We start from the raw sequence: 24497 nt of genomic DNA on the forward strand, positions 1-24497 counted from the left end.
GACGGTTTTTAGTCAGTAAGAGTCTGACACTCCCTCACCGCTGCTAACCCACAGCGGGTCATTTGATGATTTTTAACGTCGATACAAAAATAAAACCTTTTTTTGAAGTCGGTTAAAAATGACAAACGGCCAGTAACACTTGTTAAAAAAAAATACACGGGAAAATCGACGACGGGCGGCAAAATCGACGACTGCCCCGGGCGGCAGATACCCACGCTACGCCACTGGTCAGAAGACATAGAGTTTGACAACCAGTCATAGCAAGAGGTATCTATCACAGTGCCCAGGTACAGTTATCGCAAAACTCGATGGCGATCCGCAACTACATATTCATCCGAAGATAAAAATTCCGAGCACAAATACATGCATGCATGTCGCCAAAGGCTAGGCCTATGGATGTTTAGGTTCATTGTCGGCTTTAGTCTATGACACAGAACTTGTATCAGACGAGAGCTACTAGAGCGTGACTAGAGTGGCGACTCGCTACCAACTTCAGAGCAGTTACGCGTTATTTTCCCATCTCGCCTCTCGCGCCCCCTAGCGGCCCGCGAACAGCGTTATAAAAAAAATGGACGGACTTGCGCGGTGTTCCGAGCCGTTATTTTGTTTGAGTTAGCACGACCTACCTAGGCTATCTAGTTATGTAGGTACCTACTTTACGAGTTCACTCAGTCTTAAACCTACCTGTGGGCGGTGCGTTTCGGGTGGCTCGTCGTCCTTTCGCCTCGTGGAAGACAGACAGAAGACAACATTCCCGCGTCGGCGGCGCGCGTTGTTGTACGCACACCTCAAGGAGAGTCATCAAACCACAATGGGGCCCACCAGGGCCAAGGCTTGCCGGGGCTGCGGGATTGTTCGAAAGAGTTATCGCGGCCCTGGTACATAAAAGGCCTACGATGGAACAGGACGGTTTTAAGTCAGTAAGTGTCTGACACACCCCTCACGATGCTAACCCACAGCGGGAGGGGTGATGGTCATTTGATGATTTCCCATTTATAAAGTCTTAAACCTACCTGGTGCACTTACTGACTACCCACACGGCCGTCGGAAGACATTCGTAGGAAGGTGTCGTGTAAGCACGAAATCCGAGAACCAACATCATTTTGTCCAACAGTGGTCGTCTTTCAGCTGCCACGACGAAGACGAAGTATATGACTAGTCTTTAAAATCATCACAAGCTATTGAATTTGTTTTAACAAAGAAAAAGTAATAAATTACCATGATTTGCATTTTGATTTGTTTGGTACGTAGTAACTATTATAGTAATCTGTGGAGATACTGCACACTTGGTCCATCCAAAGGAATGTTCGAATACTTTACGTAATAAAGGATAATAATATAGTTTTTATATAATATTACTTACTGCGACTTTCTCATGTTTTACGAAGTTCCAAATTCGAATGATGGCCAAACATGGTTACTTACAATAAGTTTTGATTTTGGATTTGGAACCGGCACAGATATTTGTGTAGAAATTTATGTCCACCAATATAGTGATTATCATCATAGGTACTATTTTAGAAAGATACTAGGAAAAATTACAATTTTTGAATGTCTGAAAAGTGCACAAAAGTGGCGGGATTTTTTTATTTTATTTTTTAGATTGACATTTGACATGTTGAGTGGACAACAGATTGAAATACATGAAATAGCACAGACAACAAATAATCAACAAGAACTGACGAAAGGCGGAGATTTTAATAGTAGTTTAAGTACTGAAATAATTAATATTACGGTTAATAATAAATAATAAGGTTATCATGAATATCTGTACAAACCACATTTCTTTCCTGAACTGAAAAATACGGAAGAAAATCTGAATACCATAGGCGCGTTCCAACCACTATAGAAATGCCTATTTTTGACGCATAAAGTATCAATCGTTGTGATATTTATATTACCCTTATATAATTTGACAAATGCCACTTCTACTTGCTCCTTATTTTCCTAAATGGAAAGTATATATGTACATCAGTATAATTGACACTTGATTAATAAATGATGCACTAAAATAATAATGTTTAGTGTGACAAGGCGACTGCATTAATGAATGCTTCATTTCACAGCAATTGCTATTGTCGGTATCTGGAGCGCGCATATTGTCAAACAATATAAACATTGACCAATTTTATTTTGTTACTTATTTACTTTATAACAACACTGTCGTTTTAATAAATACTATTTTTAGACTAGAAAATCTGTTACCATTATGTGTTGTTGACGAAGGGAGCATTAGATTAGCATATTTACAAATTGCGATAAGTATTTTGCATCGAATAAAAATGTATAACCCTGATATGAATGACTATCAGCTAACTTCCATAATAACAGAGTGCTGCGGAGGTGTCGCGGTTGTTTACTCAGCGCTTTACAAGCCCAACAATCAAAATGTCGCTATCAAAAGATATTTTGTTGACAAAACGAAGGAAAACGCTAGTTTGATACAGGTATGTACCTTAAAGTTTTCCACTTAGATTACAAGCTCTTCAAACTTAATGCAAGTTGTAATAAACACTTGTGAAGTTCAAGGTTGACACCAAAATATTTGACACCCCCTTTTTCACTATTAAAGTCGAGATTATCAATTTCTAGGTCATTCAAGGGCTTCTAAAGGGCACTCCCTCATTAGACAGATAGAAATAGACATAAATTGAGGCTTGTCTTCATAAACAATACAGAAACTACTCACTTTTATTGTTACCCTGGTTCATGACTCTGCCAATTAAATTGTATAAATTCTTGTCCCAAGACATGTAAACTTTGACTTAAAAGGCATAAATGAAATAAATAAAAATCCCATATATTTTGGTAACAATAGCATTTCATCATCATCATTAATCCTTTTTGTGCATGACACTGCAAGTCTTTCTCTTTCTTACTTCAGACGGATTGTAGCAACTTCCTTCTTCTTTGTCAGATGCAATCTCACAACTGACATTGCAAAATTTCAATTTAATGAACGTACAAAATGATTTCTATTCTCCAGCAAGACATTCTAACAAGAAAGGAACTCAACCATGCGAACATACTACCATACCTGACGTCCTTCGTCCACGGACGGGAGCTGTACGTGGTGTCTCCCCTCATGACGTTTGGGTCCTGCCGGGATATCCTCGACCGATACTTCCAGGAGGGTCTCCCGGAGCTGGCCTGTGCTATTGTGTTGAGGGACACGCTTCAGGCTTTACAGTATTTGCACAAACAGTTGTATATTCATAGGTAAGTTATCAGAAAAATAATTAAGTATACTTTTTATATAGAAAAATTATAAAGAAAAAACATTCAATCAAAGGTGTGCTTTATTAATGTATAGTGTTAATAAGTCATTCAAATTACAAACATCTCCTTTTTTAATTCAAAATTATACTTATTGTTTTGTCTAATATGCTATAATTATGTAATGGGTGATCAATATTTTACTGTCAGCAATTTTGATGTTTTATTTTCATATTATGTACTCACAATGTAATGTGAGTTTCCTAGTGTGAGTCATGTTATAAGCAATTGAAATTAATTCAACCTCTAGCTTTGTTAGGTCATATTCAGTACAACATACAATAGACTTTAAAGTGCCTATATTTAGACATAGGTGACTCAATAAAATACTCTCCTTCTTCTAGGAAAGGGAATTGTCATTCCAGATTTTCATCTTTATATCCTATCATTATATTGGTTTATAACTTTATATTGGTGGGAACACTCAAAAGATCGAGAGGTATCACAGATTAGTTAATAGTTTGGAGGTATGGACACAAAATGGGGAGGCTTTTGCCCAGTAGTGGGACAATGCAGACTAAAAAAAAAAGAACTTTATATCCAGCTGCAAGAAATAGTTCACCTAGAATGTAGATAAACCATGGGAAGCAGCATATCAAATTTCAAATAGGTACTTTACTATACTCAGCAGTTGCCTATTTTTCCACCAACCAAATAGACAGATATGTTTTCCTAGGGCTTTTTTTTGTTTTTATACGACGTCAAAAATCATGAAATGACCCCTCCTGCTGTGGGTTAGCAGCGGTGAGGGAGTGTCAGACTCTTACTGACTAAAAACCGTCGTGTTCCGTCGTAGGCCTTTAATGTACCAGGGCCGCGGTAACTCTTTCGAACAATCCCGCAGCCCCGGCAGACCTTGGCTCTGTTGGGCCTCGCTGAGTGGCGTTTTGAGGGCTGTCTTTGAGTTTTTTTGACGTTCAAAAAGTGCTGGTTTTTACCCTGATTTGATTTAAAGGTTTCTGATACCATCAACAGGAGTGTTCGCGCTAGCCACGTACTGATCGGAGCGAATGGCGGCGTGAGACTGTCGGGTCTGCGCAGCGCCGCGTCGCTGATGGTGCGCGGGCGCAGGCAGAGGCACCTGCACCAGCTGCCGCCGCCCGACTCCGATAACACTAACCTTATGTGGCTCAGTCCTGAGCTGTTGGAACAGGTATGTTGAAGTATTTAATACTAGAGAGACTGAGTTACTTTCACATTTATATCCACTGGTAATGCCTGAAGTGATGCTACTCCTAGGTTTAACTGATTGCAGCTAGGTGCAACCGCCTGTGTGCGGCTAAACTTAGTTGTACGCTCTTATCATCCCTTAGAACCAGGTGAAGCCTTTATCATAGCAGGTACCCATGGCTGACGATAGGTGTAATCTATTTCTCATCGATTCGAGACAAAGTTTTTTGATTCAGTTAAGCATTTTGGCTTTGTTTTGAGATTCTTAGATATCATGTATTTTCCAGCTAACCTCTATGTATCCCTGTGTGTTAAGTCCTTCCCTATGTACTTCCTTATATTCTTTCCTATGTACTCCTAAGCACTCCCTTATATACTACCCCGATGAACTCCGTTACGTACTACCATTATGTCGGTAAATGGATAGCTACATACATACAGGAGAACCTGATAAAACCGTGTTAAAAAAATTAATAATATTCCAGAATCTAAAAGGCTACGACGAGAAATCAGACATCTACTCTCTAGGCGTCCTATGCTGCGAGCTGGGTAACGGCGCGGTGCCGTTCGCGGAGGTGCCCACCACGCTGATGTTCACGGAGAAGGTGCGGGGTAGTAGACCGCAGCTGCTGGACTGCAGCACCTTCCCGGAGCCCTGTCTCGATGATACTGAGATGAAGAGTGAGTACCTATACATTTTTATCCGTACACAGCTGTTTATCTGGAGAATGCATTCAGATATTATAAGCCTGATTTTTGGAGTTGCTAAACTGTGAGGATAATGAGACACAATGAAAAAAAAAATTTGATTGTATTTTCGCATGTGAAAAATAATCGACATCAAATCGACACCTCCCACGCAGAAGGTCGGAACACATTTTTTTACAAAAATCGTTTTTTTGCACCATTACAATCATCTTAAATATTATTACGTATTACTAAAATCCAAATTTTAATATCTTCTATAAATAGTGAGTTTTTTAATGGATAATGGTCTTAACATTTAAATTCTCCCGCGCATAAAGTCGCGCGGATAGTTCCGACTGTATGCTCCGATCGATTGGAGCGAGGACGGCCAATCAGAGCGCAGTACCGACGTCGTATGTCAATCGTCGTATTCTACCCGTCCCACGCAAAAGGTCGAAACGTTTATGTTTCGACTTTATGCGCTGTAATCATACGAGTACTGTGGTCAGTTACGACTTTATACTACTCAATAATTTAATTCTAGGAGTCGTAACTTATTCATAAGACCATATGCGAGGTTTAAATATAACAATGAATAAACGTATAAAGACGTATCATAGACATACGGCTGTATGCTCCGTTAAAAAAATAAGATACGATTCTCTGCTTTTCAATTATAGTTGAAAAATCATTGAAATTAACGTTCGAACTGCTTCGTTGGTCTAGGGGCCGCGAGTATGACTGCCCCCCACAAGGTATCGGGTTTGATTCCCGTATCGGGCAATATATTATTGGGGTTTTCAATTTCGCAATTCTCATAACACGGAGTCGGAAATAGTGCCTAGTGTTCGACAACAGGCATAAAAATGGGATTAATAACTGAGTGGACTGTAATATTCTCCTGTCTCTTACCTCTCTAACCTATGCTTACACCTTTGGGGAATAAAAGTCGTTGTAGTTATGTTTGAATTATGTTAATTTTTTAAGTCTCTATCTATGTATTTGTAACATGTGTAAAGGACAATGATGTTCTTTGTATAGTAGTCGGGCTCAAGTGTTGCCCACAATAACTGCATAGTGAATTATGTTCCATAAGCTTATATTAGGTCCCAGACCAAAGCATTTCGAAATCTACCCCAGGAGTCCTGAGATAAACTGGTTTCACTCTTATTCAATATTCTGAAAAATATGCTTACGAACGAAGTCCTAACTATTCCACTTTTATTACCTTAATTGAATTATATTAATTGACAAACACGAGTTATAGTATACGACAACTTTTTTTTAACCGACTTCCCAAATAAATCCGTCGTTTACCAACCGATTTAAACAAATATTTTATTGTTTGAAAGGTCATCCGGTCTAGATATGAAAAACCTAAAGAAATCGGGTGCAACTCCCGAAAATTATAGACACATAAAGAGGAAAACTTCTCATTCGGTTATATGTCTCGGATACCACAAAACAGTGGAGGTTAAGATCTGACCTGAAGATGAAAGGAAAAAAATTACTCATTCCAACTTTTTACAGCACTGGATCCTGACAGCCGGATCCTGAGATCAATGATAATTAATATGAACAAGACTTATTTGTCAGAAAAGTCTTGTCAGATGAATTTGTCAGGACCACTGGGAGCGATTTTAAAAATATTTGGATTTCGTGTTAAAGTGAAGTAAAGATCCTATTTAACCACTCCCAAGTACGGGGCAAAGGGCTCAGGCTTTGTAAATTGATTGTTCATGTGGAATATTACAACCGGTTTTCATGGGGACCTTTGGGACCAATATCAAAAATATTTTAATTTCGTGTTATGAGTGAAGTAAAGAATCTATTTTGACCACTCCCACTACTGGGCAACTGCCTAAGAATTTGTAAAGTGACTATGTAAGGAGAACATTTGAACCGGTTTTCCTCGGGGACCCCTGGCACCGAATTCAAAAATATTTTAATTTCGTTATAAGAGTTAAGTAAATAACCTATTTCAACTATTCCCACTACTGGGTAAATGGCACAAGCTTTATAAAATGACTGTTCATGTGGAATATTAGAACCGGTTTTTTCAATTTTTTTGGGAAACAAAATCTGTAACTATTTTCCTCCACTTTCTTATGCTTCTTTCTTACCATTTGACTTCATTTCTCTAGCTTTAAACTTGTTATTTATATAGATTTCGACAGTTTGCACGTCGCATATAGTCGTCATTCAAAACTTACGTCGTTATTCGTGTTGTTTAAATCAAGTTTATGAACGCATACAGTCGTAACAAGGAGATACGACCTTTTTCAATCAAGTATAAGGTCGTAAGTACGTAAAAAGGGTTTTTTTCGATAATTATAATTCTTTATAATATCCAACACCTGGGAATAAATTATTTGATTGTTAATTGACAGCATAATGCAAAAATCTCTGTTGAAAATCTTTCAGAATAAATTTTATCATCACCGTATACAAAAAACGCTCTCCTGTAAAAACGATTTTTTAGCCTTACGACCTTATGCGTAGGAGGCGTCGAAATTCTTTATGATGCATTTATGAATATTAAAACGTTTAATTTTCTGTCGCTTCAGAGATTTTTTTCGTTCAATCAGATGAGAGAAACACATGTTTTTCATGAGCTTACTTATATTTTTCATTATTTCATAGGGCTGTTAACAATTTTTCTCAGTATGGTCTAATGCTAATATTATCACCAGGCATGTACAACGGCGACAGCGGCGTGGGCGACAGCGCGGACGCGGTGTCGCGGCTGCGGCAGGTGTACGCGGGCCGCAAGCTGTCCGACACCTTCCACCATCTCAGCGAGATGGCGCTGCAGAGGTGACCAACCAATATATACGGGATCCATGACCGATTTTGACCACGGCGTCTACTGTCATATAAAAAGACCATCCAGCTGTGCACGACATATTATAGTGCACAAGTATTTGTTCAGACATGGGTGCACTCACTATTCCTTCACTCTCATGGCGCGATGGGACGACAATCCGACACCAACGGAGAGAGATCACAAGCAGGACTGATGTGTTCTCCAATGTATGTCCATATGTCCAATGTATGTATTTATGTGCTTTCCAATCTCTAATGCACGGGTCGCGGTGAAATATTTAGGTAATACAGTGGGAATTGTGAGTGGAACCGCCTTTAAACGCAATGCGACAGAAATAATATGGATAAGTTTTGGTCAGAAAGTTATTCTTCCTTCCTCTCCATTAACAGAGGTTGTTGCAAATCCTGATGAAATAAAGTTGTATTGGTATTTCAGGGACCCTGACAAGCGGCCATCGGCGACGCAGTTGTTGAACCACCCGTTCTTCAAACAGATCAGAAAGACAGACTACCTGCCCGGCCTCATCGGACGAGTCAAACCTATTAAACCTGATCTTAGTAAGTTTCATATTATTTCGTTTTTCTTTGACTTTTGGTTACAGAAAATTGTAGCCTTGCTAGAAGTTCGCCAGTTGGAAAGACCTTAGTCAATTTGACTTTCATAATTTATTCCAAAGTCCCCACTTTGGAATAAATAAAAAAAAACTATTTTAAATGGAAATTAAAAATCTTAAAATACGATTAAATATTGTTATCAACTTAATTATTGTTTTCTTTTTCTTAGTATTTTTTATATTTTCATATTATCATCATCCTCCTGCCCTTATCCCAATTTTATTTGGGGTCGGCGCAGCATGTTTTCTTCTTCCATACTCTTCTATCTGCCGTCATCTCACAAGTAACATTCTTTCTTACCATATCTAGCAACAAAAAACAATAGTATCAGTATTTTGCCTTTTTAAAAGAGAGAATTTTATCCAATCCATCAATTTCTCTAGATGACATGTCAGCTCTCCTCCTACAAGAGAAGTTATCCGAAATGGAGATTGAGAAGCAAACCGAATGGGACTTCTAGCGTCACCGACACATCTCTAACCTCATGCGAGTGTCGCTGGTCCTATTGTGCGGAGTTGGTTTCATCTGAATCTTAATACATTAGTTCTTATTTATTTGTAAAATTCTGGTTATTATTTTTACTTATGATATAGTGGTGCGTTTAGATTTGGTGAATGCATCGGTCGAAGTTAGCCATTTAAAACCTCGCGTATGTGCAATAACGGATCGTTTTGATCTCACTTGTAGGTAACTTCGGATTGGCAAAGTAATTTGATGAAAACTTAGCGTGTGTTCATGTTTGAGTTATGAGCCGTAGGCGTTGTATTCACTAAGTCTAAACGCACCGCACCACAATATGTTAAATGTTTCTCGTTGTATGCTAAGTTTTATAAATGCAAATTTAATCATTTAAAATTTGAATCCACTTACCTTTGTCTTTTTATCACATTTTTTCGGTGTTACGTGTTTTTACTATAAAATAATTTCCTAATTAGCTATTAATTAAATTCTTATATAATTATAATGTTATTACTCTTGTCGATTTTCTTGTAAGTGCTGACAAAATGTAAGGTTTCTTTATTCTGTGTTCAGATGCAAAACTAAAGTTCGTAGTGCAACAATATGGATTCCATTTGAACCATTCGGATATCAAAACAAGTCTTCCCGAAAACAGCATACAAACTAAAAACAAAATAGATTAAATTTAGCTAAAATTAATATTTATATAATATATCGTATTATATTTACAAATAATATCAAACTGCCATCGTAATTGCAATAATGTTTAAAGATGACTTTATATTTTTACAACTGACCGTTAAAATATGTTGTAGTCAATGACGCTAGGAAGTTTTCATTCGAACACTTAAATATATCAGGAATTATATCTATGACTATCAATTATATAACTATATTCATTCTAAATATATACGCTTTATATGCACCGTTGCCATTGACTAAAGAAACTTAGAACTCCAAATAATGTCAGCAGCATAGATTTTAAGACATATTAATCTTTGGACGCTACAGAAATTTAGATTGGACGAATTATGCATTTAAGATAAAGCAAAAACATGAAGCATTTTTCTACAAACGACTCACCCACGTAGCGCGAAGATTTCATCCATAATTCGACTTTAATAATAGACAAACTAAATAATTGTAGATGGCAATACTAAATGGTGTTGCCAGCTGTGAAATTAGTTGCACATAGATGGCGCTGTGTTTGTGATAACAATTAAATTATGTGTTGTATTATATCTGTGAAATATCGATTCCTCGCTTATGAAAAATTGACATCGTAAACTGAAAGAATAAATAGAAAAGTAATTTAATATAGTATAATCTTTATCTGTTAGATGGTAGGAGGCGTAGAAAGATATTTAAACATGAATTTGTAACGTTAATTAAATATAATTATTAGTTCAATTAGACCAGATGTTGCCACTGTGATTAATAAAGAACAATTTATTGTTATAATTATGTTTTTTTATTAATTCCCCTTGAAAATTTTATGTCATCAATAAGTTTGATTACTTTATTAATTTTTATGTTTGGTTCTGTAATATTGCTCGCGTATTCAATCTATCTGTTGATTTGCTTACTAAAGAATTTGAAATGCCGATAAATACATTATTGAAATCCGCATTAAACTGACACAGATTAATGTAATATATAATGAAACCAAAAACATCGTAGGTATAAACTCTTATATATTATTAGTTACATAGTTGAGTATAGCTTGCAGCCAGACGGCGGCTGCGCGGGCGCCGGCGTCCTCGTCGTTCATGTACCCGCTCGCTACGTATGACGCTCTCCCAGCCCTGTTCAACAAACAAATGGGTCTTAAAACGTTACTTTATTGGCTTATGTCAGTGGTTTCACCTGCGTCCCATGAGAACTACTTCGCACACTGGGTAAAAATCCGATAGACTTCGTCGATAAATGTGCTTCTAACACTGAAAGAAATCAGTGCGGACTGTGGATACAAAATAGGAATGCAAACCTAATTTACTTGCGACATCACACATATTTTCTTTTAGGTTCTCCCTTATATATCCCCCTGTGTACTTCCTTCTACATCGAAACCCTTTTTTTCTTCCTTAAGTACCTACTCCTTTATCTACTACCAATATAAACTCCCCATATGTACCACCTTATGTACTCCTCCTATATAGGTACTCCCTCATTTACCCCTTCTTTTATACACGTCAAACCAACCTGTACAACCAACAACGTGTTTACTTACCTTGCGACCATGTTAGCAGTAGCCTTAGCCCCTTGTTCGGAAGCTTCAGCAGTCTTCTTCATCAACAGTTTCAGATCAGCACTCAAGTTCTGTTTGAATGCCTCTGCAGCGTGATGTAATGTGTCTAACTGTGGGCAGAGTAAAGCATTTATTTAGTGCCTTTTCAAGTAGTAGGTAGGTATGAGTGTGTCTGCAATTTTTTATTCTCCGATCATTTCGTCAATGTGAATTTAATTGACTTACCATGGTCCTGTCTCCTGGCTCTGCTCCACCATATTTGCTAATAGCTTGAATACCGCTTTCCCATGCCGCCAGCCATGAAGCGACGTCATTTGACTTTGCACTGTAATTGCAAGAAAACATAATTAAGCATCAAGTTTCCTCTTTTTTGTTTAAACATCTATCTCGATGGTTATAGGCGGTGCCGGACTAATTATACAGGTAACAAAAGTAGCATTTAGGCCCCGCATCTAGTTCTAGAGAATTCTAAAAGTTCTAAGCGATTGAACTGAAAATTCTTTTTCGTAGTTTAGCTTCTCTTCAGCAGAAAATAGAATACTTGAGCCCCGCGCTTGTTTAGTTAATTCGGCACTGGTTATAGGTAGGCGACGTAATATTTACCTAGCCATGGCCTGTGAGGCAGCAGACAAGCCCAGACTGTAGATACCTCCCGAAGTGCCTCCCATGTCAGTCTCGGCAATGTCAGACAGGTCCCACAGAACGTTGGACGGGTATTCCACTGATGCTGTCTTCAAATATGATTGGATTGCTGAAAGTTGAACATTGTGATTTACATGAGTTTGGACGCTTATACGCTTAATGGACACAGTTCAGACGTGCAAGAATAATTTAATAGCTGATGTTTTCCACCTCCTGTTCTTGGTTATGTGCTTGTGGTCGTGATTACTGACTGAGGTGTTGAGTGCAAGACTTAATCTATTGTTTTCCTTCCCGAAAGAGACCTAAGGCAAAGTAACTATTTAGGTAATCTGAGCCTATAGCTTCATAGAGCACTATATTCAGTTCACTCACCTATTCCAAAATTCTTAAGCGTGATCCCACAGTCTCCGTCCCCGCAGCCAGAGTCCAGTTTGTTCAGAAGCGCTTCACTCTTGACCAGCTGTTCAGCTGCAGACAGCAGGCTGCCACGAAGTAACTCCTGTTCCTTTGGGTTTAGTGCTGGGCCTGATTTGGCCTGTAAAACAAACATATATATGTAAATTGCTTCAAATGCAGTTTTGATTTGTGTAATCTTTTATACATAGACAAATGCCCTTAATCTTGGTTTGTTCTTTAAACTAATAATTTAGGTATCTATTTACTCTGACGGAGCCCTAGATTTGATGTAGAAAATAACGTGAATTGGTCTAGCTTCCAGTCGACTCAACAGTTGAATTGATCAAAACAATCATACCTTCGCCCCATGACTTTGCAGCAGCGTCTCATCATCCACATGTCCCCCCTCACTCCTGACTGACAGCACTCCACCAGTCCAAGCGCTGCCACCAGTAGGAGCGTCCAGGGTCTCCAACCATAGATCCCCCTTCTCCTCGTTCAGGTGCAGCACGCAGATTTGGAAGCCCTGCATCTCTAGCGAAGTCTTGAAGTGCCCGGAGAATATGCGCTCCACTTTGATTTTTTTGCTTTCTGTGGAATGATGAGATATCATTATTTAGGAGAGAACATAAAATTATATCAACGGCCTATTTAATAACAAAGACCTGTGTTTACAAGGAAGAACCTCATATACGTTTGTACCTACTACATACCTAAGTGATCTTTGACCTCAGCGCTGATGATGTTCATCTCAAAGATAGAGGTGCCTCCTAGATTGTCAATGGTCACGACAACCCTGTTGCCGGCGACAAGTTTCAAGTGGGAAATTATCTGCAAAAGAGCGGTTACAAATATTAACCCAATAAAAACTAGGAATGGCGTATAAGATGTTTGTAATTATGTATAACTAACCTGTTCCAAGATCATAGCGACGACTTCCTTAGCAGTGCCCATCTTCATCTTAGTAATGCCAGCTTCCCCGTGGACTCCAGCTCCTAGTTCCATCTCGTCGTGAGCGATTTCGAACAGAGGTGGCTGGCCTGTAGAAACGAGGTTTTATTCCATTTAAAACTTGTGTTTAATATTTTATGTAATTTTGTTATGTCTGCTCATAGAAAAAAAAAGATAGGTACAGTACAGTTTACTTTGCCAGGAGAACATGAATGTAAACAATGATATATCTACGATTTTATCAGAAAATCCGAAAAAAATCGAGAATCGAAAGAAGACCGAGACTATCACAAAGATCTGAAGTAGCTCACCAGGTAAAGAGCAAGCGCTCAAGCAGACGCCCAAAGTAGCCATGTACTTGTTGAACTCTGCCGCCTCTTTGCGAATAGTTGCCAGGTCGTAACCTTTCGCTGCCAAAGCTCCAGCCAACTGAAACACCAGCGTGTTTAAGTAAATTCAAGGAGACAAGCAGGATTACTTAATCTCTAAGTAGATAAAAGGTAAATGGGATCCTAAATCCCTTGTATAAAGTTTACCTTGTAAAATAGAACTTCTCCGACCATGCTGCGACCACCAGTCTTGTTCTTACAAGATGCAACATCTTCACCTACAATGAGTCCTTCAACCTTGATACCAGAGATCTTTGCCTTCTCTATAGCTTTTCCAAAGTTTAATCTGTCTCCTGTGTAATTTCCGATGATAACTAGGACTCCACCTGGAAAAACATAGTTTCGGTATAGTGAACACCAAGGCAGAGTTCTTACCTCTGCTTTTTTAACACGAGGTCATGATGAAGAAAGTTTTGACAAACAATAATGTTACCTGAATTATATTTGTACAAATGAGCAATCGCGTAGAGGACGTGTCCAGTAGGAGGTGAAGCGAACACACCACCAGCTACTGCTCCATCTAACAAGCCAGATCCAACGAAACCTGGAAAGAAAAGTATAATGTAGTAAGGTGCTATTACTTATACTTTCGCAATCAACTTGTCAAATGCAGATGAAGAATAACTTTAGTAGTAGGTACCTGCTTAAATACGGTTAATGAATTTGTAGAAATGTGTTAGGAGCACGAGAAATCTCCCTATTTATGTAAACGTTCACAGGTAACGTAACTACGAATGAAAACGTATAAAAATTAAACACAATATTTACCTGCTGCAAAAGGCTCGTGTCCTGATCCCCCACCGCCAAGAATAGCCACTCTGCCAGTGTCACTCTGAAAAATATGAGAAATGTAACAAATGAAGACAACAAAACACTTCTATTGTCAAAAAATATTCTCACCAATCGCAATTATTGAGTCAAGGGGCCAGGAACTGAACGCTAAAAACGCCATCCTTGCCATGCGAAAATGCACTATAATAGCGTACCATAAGCTAGGTATTCAACTGCATACTTTTCAAAAGACTTAGGTGTATCTATGCTTACCTTCTGCCTCACAGTGATGACCCTGTGTTTGGGATGCAGCTGCAGCGAGGGGTAGGTCGCCACTACTCCTCGAAGATTGTCATCCACGCATGTTTGTGGTGAGTTTATTATCTTCTTCGTTACTGGCTTGTTTGACATCTGAAATTCACCGCACAAATATTGTTGAACCAGGTTTGTTTTACACCGACTGGCAAGAATGCTTTACCGCAGGGGCAGTGAGCAGTGGACATGATCAGACTTACGAACTACTGAATAGCCGAAATCATATCAGCTAGCTGAAGTGCTACTTTTTATTCTATTTGTTTTGTGCGTTACTTAATCGAACACTGGTGGTATGCAACCACGAGACCCAAAATAATACACTGAAATCCTTCCTATTTTCTCCGTTTTTCTTTGCCAAACTTTATCATCTAGAACTTTATCGTTGAACACTTATTTTTACTGTCATCAATTAAATCTTAAGAAATAATGTCTTAAGTCTGTACGAGTGTTATCCTATGTTTCTTAGTAAACACCACAACTAATTAGGTCCACGATTTAATAATAAATATTAACAAAAGACACAACTTACCTTAAAAACTTTATCCCACAACTGATTACAACAACATTATACTGTCAAACAATTATATAAGATATCATTATCGTACTAAAGTTTACGACCCCTGACTTATCAACAGATATAAAAAAAACAATATCTAAACTGTGTATCTCCCAACTTTCCTTACACAATCCATTGCTTATTTTCTTACGGAATTTTAAAATTATGTCTTCATAAACGGTGTATTGGATGCTATTTATCTCAAGCCGTGACCGGCAATCTGCTGGCCAGGCTTGTAGTAACTAACTTCAGTTGTGTTTTGCAAATCCGATTGGTTGAATTGGTTCGTCTCTCAGTTACCCATTAGTCTTGTTTGGTATTGATACGCTACGCTAATGTAAAACTAGTAAAAGTTTATTTAGATACTGATCCTAGTATAGAAATTATAAATACCAGATGTCGAATATGCAGTACTTTGTAACAACCACACATAACACATAGGTAGGTAAGAAGACTAGTTTCTATCTGAACGTGCATTAAAAAGGTAGTTCCTTCAGGTTAGTTTCAAAGAAGATGATTCAGGGATTTTCTTTTTTTTCTTTTCCTTTTTTCCTAAGCGGACGAAATTATCGTAAAGCATGCCTTTTTATAAATTCCCCCCTTGTTAATTTTAAGATATGTATAACAAAATGCAAACAAAAACACAATGTTTATCTGCCGCTAGTCGTAAAAGTTATCGCTAACAACTTATTAATTGTGCCTACAATGGATAAGTGAAGTGTGTTTATTCACTCCATTGTAACATTTTTTTTTTTGCAGTTTCTAAGTTTTATTGTTGCCTATATCCTTATTCTTTGTCCAAAGAACAAGCCAGCCTTTTGGTCACGTGAAGCGTTAACAAGCCTTTTCGCTATATCCTTGAAGAGCAACCAAGGGCCCGATTCTCCTAATTTTACTTAAGCGACATACGATTCACGTTCGACTCGATTCGACTGAGATCCGAACCCGACTCGATTACGATTGAAGCGTATGAGGCATTCCGCTATTTTTTCTATGAAATAAACGTTTTTATCCTTTTCTGTCATTCAATAATGAATCATTTTGTCTGCAAACGAGCATGCAATTTACGATTGCAAAATGATTGTACAGCAAACTACCGTATAGACCAAAATTACCAAAATAGCAGACCAATCGCATACCAATCAAATGTCAATCGAATACGATTGGTCTTTTATTAGTAGCAGAATGCCCGATATGGTTAAAACTGCTATTGCGATCATATTGCGATACGATTTCTATTCGATTTTGACATTATTAACTTAGGAGAATCGGGCCCCGGGAAGTTTAATGTTCGATTGGTAAAATTGGAATCTGTCAGATTCGGGTAAGTTGAACTGCTAGCGTCCGAACATAAGTATGGCTCACCCGCTTTCGTAAAATAAAACATAGATTCATACAGATGTTGAAATCTTGCAGCTCTACAACAACAAGCATGCTGTCATTGCCGATCGGGGAGTGCATTTGATATGGCATGGTATGAAAAACATACTTACATCTTTAAGAGGATAACTGGCTTGTTCTAAAAGGAAACTGGCCATTGTGAAGCAAATAAAAGGACTTTGTTATATTTAGCAGCCAACCGCAAATGCTACCTTGTTGGAAATAAGTGAAAATCGATCTTATACGTATTGGAATAAAGAGGAAAATCTATTGTGAGTTTTTCTTGTCTCATATGGATTGTGTTGGAAACCTAGTCCATAATAATGACATACTAATTAGCATGCACACATACATAACTATGTATGTTTACCTTGTCATCCTATTCGATCTATCGGTTTATGAAAACATCTTCTAATCGCACAATGGAATACTATACGGAGCATTTATGGAAGTAAAACACAAGAAAAACAATTTTTCAACAATTATTAATTAGGCGTTTAATAATATTAAATAACAATAATGTACATATTTACACAGAAACGTTTAAAATTAGACTTAAAAAAAAACATTATTTTGTACTTGAACATAATTAGGAGTCATTTTCCTCAAGACGAATAGTATAGGTACAAAAACGTAGATATAGAAGAAAAAACTATTAATCTAAATTATTCTTCAAATAAATTGAAATTATCCAATAACTTGGAAGGCATTGCTAACTCCTCGGAAAGGCGAGATGTTCCCAAGCAGGCCTTTGGACGCTCCGTGGTAGACAATACGGTAGGACGCCAAGATGGCCGATTCTGGTACTTTCCATTCAAACGTCACTTGACTGGTACCAGTGAGAGTGGATACACGTTCCCATGTGAACCTGTGAATAGAAAATAATATAAGTCAAATCATAGAGAGTTGTTGTGAAATCTAACTAATCTATTTTTGTTTGCTTGCTTGCACCCGCATTCTAACCGCAACTGCAAGTCTCCGAAACTACTGAACTGAGCAATCCTTTGATTGAGTATAAGGCTAGGTGCTGATTGCAACTTTTCGTCACCTTGACTTTTTGTCACTTATTCAAGTGCAATGAAAACTATACTGAGTGCGCTCATTATGGTGACGTGATAAGACGGTGACAAATAGTTGCAGCAGCAGGCAATGCCAGTGTGACGTGACTGTCACTCGCGTACACGTACGTACATTACAATGGGAGTCCGCTCACTGGTGACTTTTTGTCACTCAGCCGGCATACAAAAATGAACGCGATTTGTCACCCAAGAACAGATTCAGTGAGCGCACCGTGGGTGACAGCAGGTGACAGTGACAAAAAGTCACGGTGACGAAAAGTTGCAATTAGCGCCTAGCCTTAGAAAGCTACATTATCCCCGTCTGGCAGGTATTATTTTATCAGGGTATGGGAAGAATTCCCCCGGGACGTAGCTAAAACCGCGAGAAACGTTAAAACTCATTTGCAAAGATTAGTGTTATTCGCAAATATTATCTTTCTTTGTCCCCAAAGGCCTCTTTGAAACGTATGGTAAAGTAACAGGTTTTAAAGTGTTCTTACTTAGTATCCCAGTCAGCATCGTTGGTGTACTCCACCCACTGTGACAGCTCCAACCTCTCGATGACCGCGTGGCTGCCTTCCTGCTTCAGATCATTACGAGGATTCGCTGCCACCTGGAAACCACACACGTAAAGTAATATAAAATGAAGGCACTTACTTCTACCCGGGGAAAATTTTGTACCCCATGTCAAATAAGTGAAGGAAATCATGATACATTGAATAATAAGCTAAGCTTGTACATGTATCCCAAAATCCAATCTTATACAAAAGAACCCCCAGTTTCTTCGAATACCACGTCATACAAACAATATCATCAATTGACGATCATTTTATTTTATACATGTAATACATACTTGTTATCACATGCATTATAAAGTCAACTTACAAAAGTAGCAGACACCACATCTCCGCTGCGTGCAACACTGGGTGGCTGCCGAATGCAGTCTCCGAAGCGCCTGCCGAGAGGAGTGCCGTCGAAGACTACCGGTGTAATGAGGGAGAGAGTTCTGTCGCGGTTGTCTGCTGGCTCTGGTCCCTCTGGCACGTCACCACCCTGCAGGGAGAAGTTATAGGAACGTTAAAGTAATGCTATCTTGGATGTCAATAAAGGCCTGGTGAAGACTTCTCGAGGAAGAGCAGATATGTATTGAAGATCTTAGAAAAATGTACGATCCAATATAATTAATGGGGTATTTACTTCATACGAAAAGAGATAAATCACTTACCTCAATAGCAATGGTGGCGAATTCACTGAATTTGTTCAGGAATATGTCCAATGTGTTGGGACCGTAGATCGTAGAAGCTGCCTCGTATCTTTGTACCTGGTAACATAAAGATAGACTAGAAGTCAGACATCACTTATTCAGCAAACATTAGGAACATTTTATATTTAATCATTTCAGTCTACGAAATTTAAACGTAAGCATATTATGTGACGATATAAATACCTGATACTCCTCAAAAGTAGCAACATAATGTATGTACTCATTGCTCAACCCTGAGACCACGATTCTTGGCTCGAACCCGTGCCTCTCCATCACGTCGCCGACCACGGCCTTCATGCGCCGGCCGGACATGGTGGTTGGCTCTCCTGGCACGCCCAGGATCACCAGGTCTCCGAGCCAGATGAGGGTAGCTGATACGATGTGAGGATGCCATGGGATGGGGAAGTTGGCCTGAAAGGTTAAAACATGATTGACGTACTAAAATGTTCTGGGTATTAATTAAAACTATAATTTCTAGCACCAAACTGTTGACTTTTAATCAATTGAAGTTCGTTGGTATCTCCGGATTTTACAATTTCGCAGTAAGTAGTACTTTCATAGCACTTACTCGTCCGGTAGCCAGTAGAATGGGTTTCGGAGCCTGACATTCCACATCTTCAGGAGTAGCTTCAGCTACTATACCACCCACGAAGTCCAGAAGCGGATTACCTTCGATTGTGCCCTGAAAACCAATTGTACATCCAGTTAATAAAAAAACCAGGCCTTTAGAATATTTTATGGATATTGAACTTTAACTTACCTGAGTAATATTCAGTGTGTTGGCACCATCGATCGTCCCTGAAGCAAAACTGTAGCCCATGGCCGGAACACAGCCTTTTACTGGATTATTCTGGTGAAAGATATTGAATATAAAAAGTTTGCAACAAAGGATTAGGAATCGTATATACATATATGTGTTACTGCGGTAGATACAAAAGGAATGTCTACAGTACATATAGAAGATGCAAAATAGGTAAGTTCTGGCACCGGTAATTTTCATATTTTTTACGATATTTATGTTATGGATACTCACAACGTCGAAGGTCTGAGTGATTGGGTCATACTTGGCGACAGTTTCTTCTCCCATCTCAATGAACTGATGAATAACTTTCAGTTCTCCTGTCAACTCCTCACCTTCGGACTTCAGTACTTCCTACAAAAAGCATAAATGATGAGTCAAAGCTAGACAAATAACTTGAATTGCAGATCTGGAATTTTATCAAGCATCATTTGAGCCAGTGCAGAGACACTAGATTTTAGGCAGAAAATACAAACCCAAGCTCCTTCAAACACTGCATCGCCAATAATTTTAGTGCTTTCAAACATATCTCTGCCGGGTCCTTCAGCGAAGCACCTCTCCAGGTGATCGCAGATGATGAACTGGTTGTCACACTCCTTGCCAGAGAACTCGCAGCGGGCTTCACGGGTGTTGGGGGACACGTCGCCCAGGCTGGATGAGAAGAAACCTGCTACGATGTCGGGCTGGAAGTAATAATAGACAAGTTTAGTTTTCGTCTATCAATTACGTTTACTTCAAAGAGAACATGGCAATTATAGAGAAATAATATGCCAGACGTAAATAGACGGGGTTACGGTAATTATGAATTTCGTCCCACACTGTTTTAGTCGTCATTATCATCTCCCGAGTCTTCTCAAAACTATGTTGGTGTCGGCATCCACTGTCCTAGTGTTCTTGTTTAAAATTATACCGCTCTCTACATATCTTATAGCAAAAAAATCTGGAACTAACCTTGCCCGGCTTATTCTGAGGGTTAAGTTCCTTCTCCATTCTCAGCGCTGCATACCCGAGGTTGTCAGACGAGACGAGCTGGTTCGTCATGTTCATGCTGGTGGTATGCACGGAGTACCACGTCATCACGCCGTGGAGGCTGTTGTCTGCCTTCACGATTTTCACTTGAGTGAGGATGTCGTCTGTGTTGGAGTCGTAGCTGAAGAGAAAGATTAGCTTAAGATCACAATTGTAATTATAACGTCGTTCGAGGAACTAAATGCAGTCATGCAGAAGTTGTAAGTGATGGTGGAAGAACTGGTTGATACCGGGTGCCTGACTGACACAATGATAATGGCAACTAGTGATCCCCCTGTCCACAGTTTTGGTGACAACATCATATCGCTCTGTCAAACTTATCCACGATTTAGTATTTTCCTTAATTTTTCACCCAGGCTAACATATTTCAAGTAAAACAACTTACCGAGCTCTCTCGTCCTCAGGGTTGTAGTCATAGGAGTAGGGAGACCTGTTCTTGTGAGCGCCCGTTACCATCGTCTGCCCGAAGAACAGGCGAGCTGGTACTATGTTGTTGTGGGCACGGACTATACTCTGAAATATGATCAAACGTTGGTTATAATAAAAAATACATCATATACAATTGTCCTACTTCAGATATTTAAATAAAACGTGCAATTTATTTATAAGCCACGTAATTCCAAGAATAGCATTTGCTGCTTCTGTGTAAAAGGAGACAATGATACTATATTATCATTTACAGACTCCAAACATTTTCCCCTTAAAGCTGACATCTCACATCTCCAATCTTACCCTGGTTATGCCATCAACATAAGCATTGTAGGTCTCCTGCGAGAAGCCGAGGATGCTGATATCCAGGATAAAGTCCACCATGTGACCTCCAGGGCCACTGTGCGTGTGAGTGCCCGTCAGGATCACGTTCCTCAGGGAGTACATGTCGCCGTACAGGTCTTGGAGATTCTTCACCACCTGGAGATGAGATTGATAAATAAATCAGAAATATCTAATCAAATCAGATAAATAATTATTTTTTGTTGAAGAAAACAGCATCCAGCATTGCTCTAGGCTTTAGAAGATACAGATAGTGGAAGGTGAGTTAATCACAAATTCAAAATCTCCTTGTAACTTCATAAAAATTTAGTAAAATCATGAAGAAAATGAGAAAATTCTTACCTGTCTTCTGACTGCAATACCGACAGCTTGCACCTCAGCGGTGACCAGGACTATCCTGGTGTCTCCCTTCACGAAGATGAAGGACCTGGCGAACTGACGCAGGTGGAGACCTCGGCCGCTTTGCCCCACTTCTGCGTAACCCATCTGGAAACAATTGTAATTATGTAAAAACTTAAGACATCGTTGCTCAAATCAAAATTTGCGAGATTCTCCTCAACTTAAAGACTATTCCTCATTTCGTCTTTCGCCGTAATGGACCAACCTACAATCGGAATGTCCAATTTCAAATTGTAGCTCATCTCGCAATGATAATTATATGAACATAGGTACGTACTATATTTTAAGCAGCAAGTAAATAGGCATTTTCAAATCGATTGAACTCTCACAAACTTCTTGTAAGTACCTATACGGCACAACCAAGAACCAAGTTATTCTCAAAGCTTCATAAATACTTACAAAAGTAATATCCACGCAAGGCCCCGTCATATCGGCAATACCAACTCCCACTCGATACGGCAGATCCTCTCCCCCCACATCAGTAGTCGACACCAGCGTCGTAGGAGTAGAAGTGGTGCTGGTAGTACTGTCATACGCCTGGTCTTCTTCCGTCAATAGCAGAACTATAGTGGCTGTCATACCGCCGATCACGCCCAGGACTACGACCGTTATAATCAGCTTGGCGGTTATTGAGAGCGCCATGGTTTCTGTAAGGGAGTTTGGGTTTGTTAAATGGGATGGAATAGACCAATCGTACTTCAATGGCACTGAAATTCACCTATGTAAGCGTTATCAATCACGCATGTGGGTGAGTTATAATCTCACGTGCGGATGAGTTGTAATCTCACCTTTTATAAGAGAATCGGGATTCTTCTCGATTACTTCTTAGCAACTTGTCCCAAACATCAACTACAATTACGATATTGGAGATCAGAATCTTGATATAAGTAACTTAAAGACGCCAAGTACATAGCACGTATTAGCATTGATATCGTTAATCATTCGACTAATTACTTCGATAATGCTAAGCTTACCTGCCTATAAACTAATTTCCCGGATGCCTCCATTATGAGAGAACTATAGGTATGAAATATAATTACACATCGGAATACCGATATGTTTTTATAAACTTGTCTTATTAAAAACGAAAGAAAACAATACAAACGAAATTTTATAATGGTGTCCGAGAACCCAGTATCGGCCACGGTGGCTACTGGTTGTTCTCATATAAAAAGATTAACTAGAAGCGCAAGACATATTACTTATAGTGCACAGGAATCTACGCAGACACAGGTGCACAGTCTATTCTCTCACTCTCATAGCCCGATGGGACTGTAATGCAACACGATCGAAGAGAGATCAGATGCAGGACCTGCTTTAAGATACCAGGTACCGAAGGTGCTCTCTGATCTGATCTGTAAGTATCAACGACTTCCAAAGATCAAGTCAAAAGTTCAAATGTCCATCAACGCACTGATCGAGCCAAGCTTTTCTTGACCTTATGATCGATCGAATAGTGGAGTTTGTGGCTACGAGCACTGTAGTCAAAAATAATCAGCACAAAATACTCACGTTTTTAATGAAATCCTCTCTCACAAAATATGTTTTTCACAGCACTTTTTTTCTAATTGTTTTTATTTTAAAGACCCACTATCCAGCACTATCCCCGTATCAACGAGGCATAAGTACTGAAAGAAGATACATCAAACTAATAATATGTAATTAATCGATCTAAATAAGCCGATAAATGGTTATCGGTAACAAAATTATCTCAAATATTTCCATTATTTTTGATAATAAGAGATTTCTTCACCTGAATTAATTGAATATAGAGATTATATGAAAAAAAGTGCTGCTGCTGCTGTTACTTAAAATCCGGTGAAGTGCTAGTCGGACTCAGGCACGAAGGGTGCCCTTAAAGTATTTATTTTATTCTAGTTTTCAGTACTTATTTACTGTAAACGCGGCAACAATAATTACACCATCTGTGAACAACTCAACTGTCCAGCTAACACGGGTCATGAGAAATAGCTTAGTTCTATATTGTTAAACCTTGTCCAACCATGACACACGAGGTTCCCACGAAGTGAGTAAACCCGCGGGCGGAAGCTAGTATAATTTTATGTATAATCGTTTTATCTATATGTTAATTACATATTAGTTTAAACACAACATTAGCGCTGTATCTGATTATACTTATCGGATTACGATAAAAATTGAATACTTTTCAATCATTTATGACGCTGTTGTCATTTATCCATAGACGAATAAAAAAGCATATAATGATCTACCACAGTGCAAGCTTGTAGGCCTTACCTTCTTGCACAGTTGTAGATACTAAGCCGAAACATATGGGTACAATATAGAGAGCTTTTTAAAGCCCTTGACTGTTCGTACATCTCATCTCTCGAACGTGCCGGATATTTAGAAGAACGAGTAATAAAACAAGTAGTTTCTGAAAAATGTTTATTTATTACAATAGGCTAGTTTCCTAAAAAATAATAATTAGTCCGTCTTGTAGATTGTCCAAAATTAAGCGATACGTATTTTTTCTTT

The 24497-nt window shown here is 38.8% G+C and overlaps 3 protein-coding genes across 3 annotated transcripts; 1 reads left to right on the forward strand and 2 right to left on the reverse strand.

Moving 5' to 3' along the window:
- Positions 1 to 2096: 2096 nt before the first annotated feature.
- LOC124629935 (STE20-related kinase adapter protein alpha) lies at positions 2097 to 10073 on the forward strand. Its single transcript, XM_047163611.1, has 7 exons — positions 2097 to 2447; positions 2987 to 3219; positions 4252 to 4429; positions 4932 to 5127; positions 7827 to 7950; positions 8396 to 8517; positions 8958 to 10073. Exons 1-7 carry the CDS (start codon positions 2283 to 2285, stop codon positions 9032 to 9034), a joined length of 1095 nt encoding a protein of 364 aa, XP_047019567.1. The 5' UTR covers positions 2097 to 2282; the 3' UTR covers positions 9035 to 10073.
- A 634-nt stretch (positions 10074 to 10707) lies between these two features.
- LOC124629934 (triokinase/FMN cyclase-like) lies at positions 10708 to 15517 on the reverse strand. The gene is made up of 14 exons (XM_047163610.1): positions 15275 to 15517; positions 14704 to 14841; positions 14428 to 14491; positions 14093 to 14203; positions 13807 to 13985; positions 13582 to 13699; positions 13232 to 13359; positions 13033 to 13150; positions 12678 to 12910; positions 12296 to 12458; positions 11885 to 12032; positions 11507 to 11606; positions 11264 to 11391; positions 10708 to 10838 (listed from the first exon to the last, which is right to left on the reverse strand). The coding sequence occupies exons 2-14, from the start codon at positions 14839 to 14841 to the stop codon at positions 10724 to 10726; spliced, it is 1743 nt and encodes a 580-aa protein (XP_047019566.1). The 5' UTR covers positions 15275 to 15517; the 3' UTR covers positions 10708 to 10723.
- A 1630-nt stretch (positions 15518 to 17147) lies between these two features.
- LOC124630043 (neutral ceramidase-like) lies at positions 17148 to 23660 on the reverse strand. The gene is made up of 15 exons (XM_047163751.1): positions 23514 to 23660; positions 22401 to 22648; positions 21945 to 22088; positions 21564 to 21740; positions 21217 to 21344; positions 20754 to 20952; positions 20279 to 20485; positions 20037 to 20156; positions 19764 to 19853; positions 19572 to 19685; positions 19187 to 19414; positions 18965 to 19060; positions 18625 to 18792; positions 18240 to 18352; positions 17148 to 17549 (listed from the first exon to the last, which is right to left on the reverse strand). The coding sequence occupies exons 2-15, from the start codon at positions 22641 to 22643 to the stop codon at positions 17369 to 17371; spliced, it is 2208 nt and encodes a 735-aa protein (XP_047019707.1). The 5' UTR covers positions 22644 to 22648; positions 23514 to 23660; the 3' UTR covers positions 17148 to 17368.
- Between the last annotated feature and the right edge of the window lie 837 nt (positions 23661 to 24497).

The sequence above is a fragment of the Helicoverpa zea genome, chromosome 4 (assembly GCF_022581195.2).
Source record: "Helicoverpa zea isolate HzStark_Cry1AcR chromosome 4, ilHelZeax1.1, whole genome shotgun sequence".
Lineage (NCBI taxonomy): Eukaryota > Metazoa > Arthropoda > Insecta > Lepidoptera > Noctuidae > Helicoverpa > Helicoverpa zea.

Coding starts and splice junctions, on each gene's coding strand:
- LOC124630043 (XM_047163751.1), bottom strand. CDS start 22,643: ATGGCGCTCTCAATAACCGCCAAGCTGATTATAACGGTCGTAGTCCTG. Junction 19,854..20,036: donor TCACTCAGACCTTCGACGTT/GTGAGTATCCAT, acceptor ATCTTTCACCAG/AATAATCCAGTAAAAGGCTG. Junction 17,550..18,239: donor GATGCTGACTGGGATACTAA/GTAAGAACACTT, acceptor TTCTATTCACAG/GTTCACATGGGAACGTGTAT.
- LOC124629935 (XM_047163611.1), top strand. CDS start 2,283: ATGTATAACCCTGATATGAATGACTATCAGCTAACTTCCATAATAACA. Junction 3,220..4,251: donor AAACAGTTGTATATTCATAG/GTAAGTTATCAG, acceptor TACCATCAACAG/GAGTGTTCGCGCTAGCCACG. Junction 8,518..8,957: donor ACCTATTAAACCTGATCTTA/GTAAGTTTCATA, acceptor CAATTTCTCTAG/ATGACATGTCAGCTCTCCTC.
- LOC124629934 (XM_047163610.1), bottom strand. CDS start 14,841: ATGTCAAACAAGCCAGTAACGAAGAAGATAATAAACTCACCACAAACA. Junction 14,492..14,703: donor TCATCACTGTGAGGCAGAAG/GTAAGCATAGAT, acceptor CATATTTTTCAG/AGTGACACTGGCAGAGTGGC. Junction 12,911..13,032: donor TGAGGTCAAAGATCACTTAG/GTATGTAGTAGG, acceptor ATCATTCCACAG/AAAGCAAAAAAATCAAAGTG.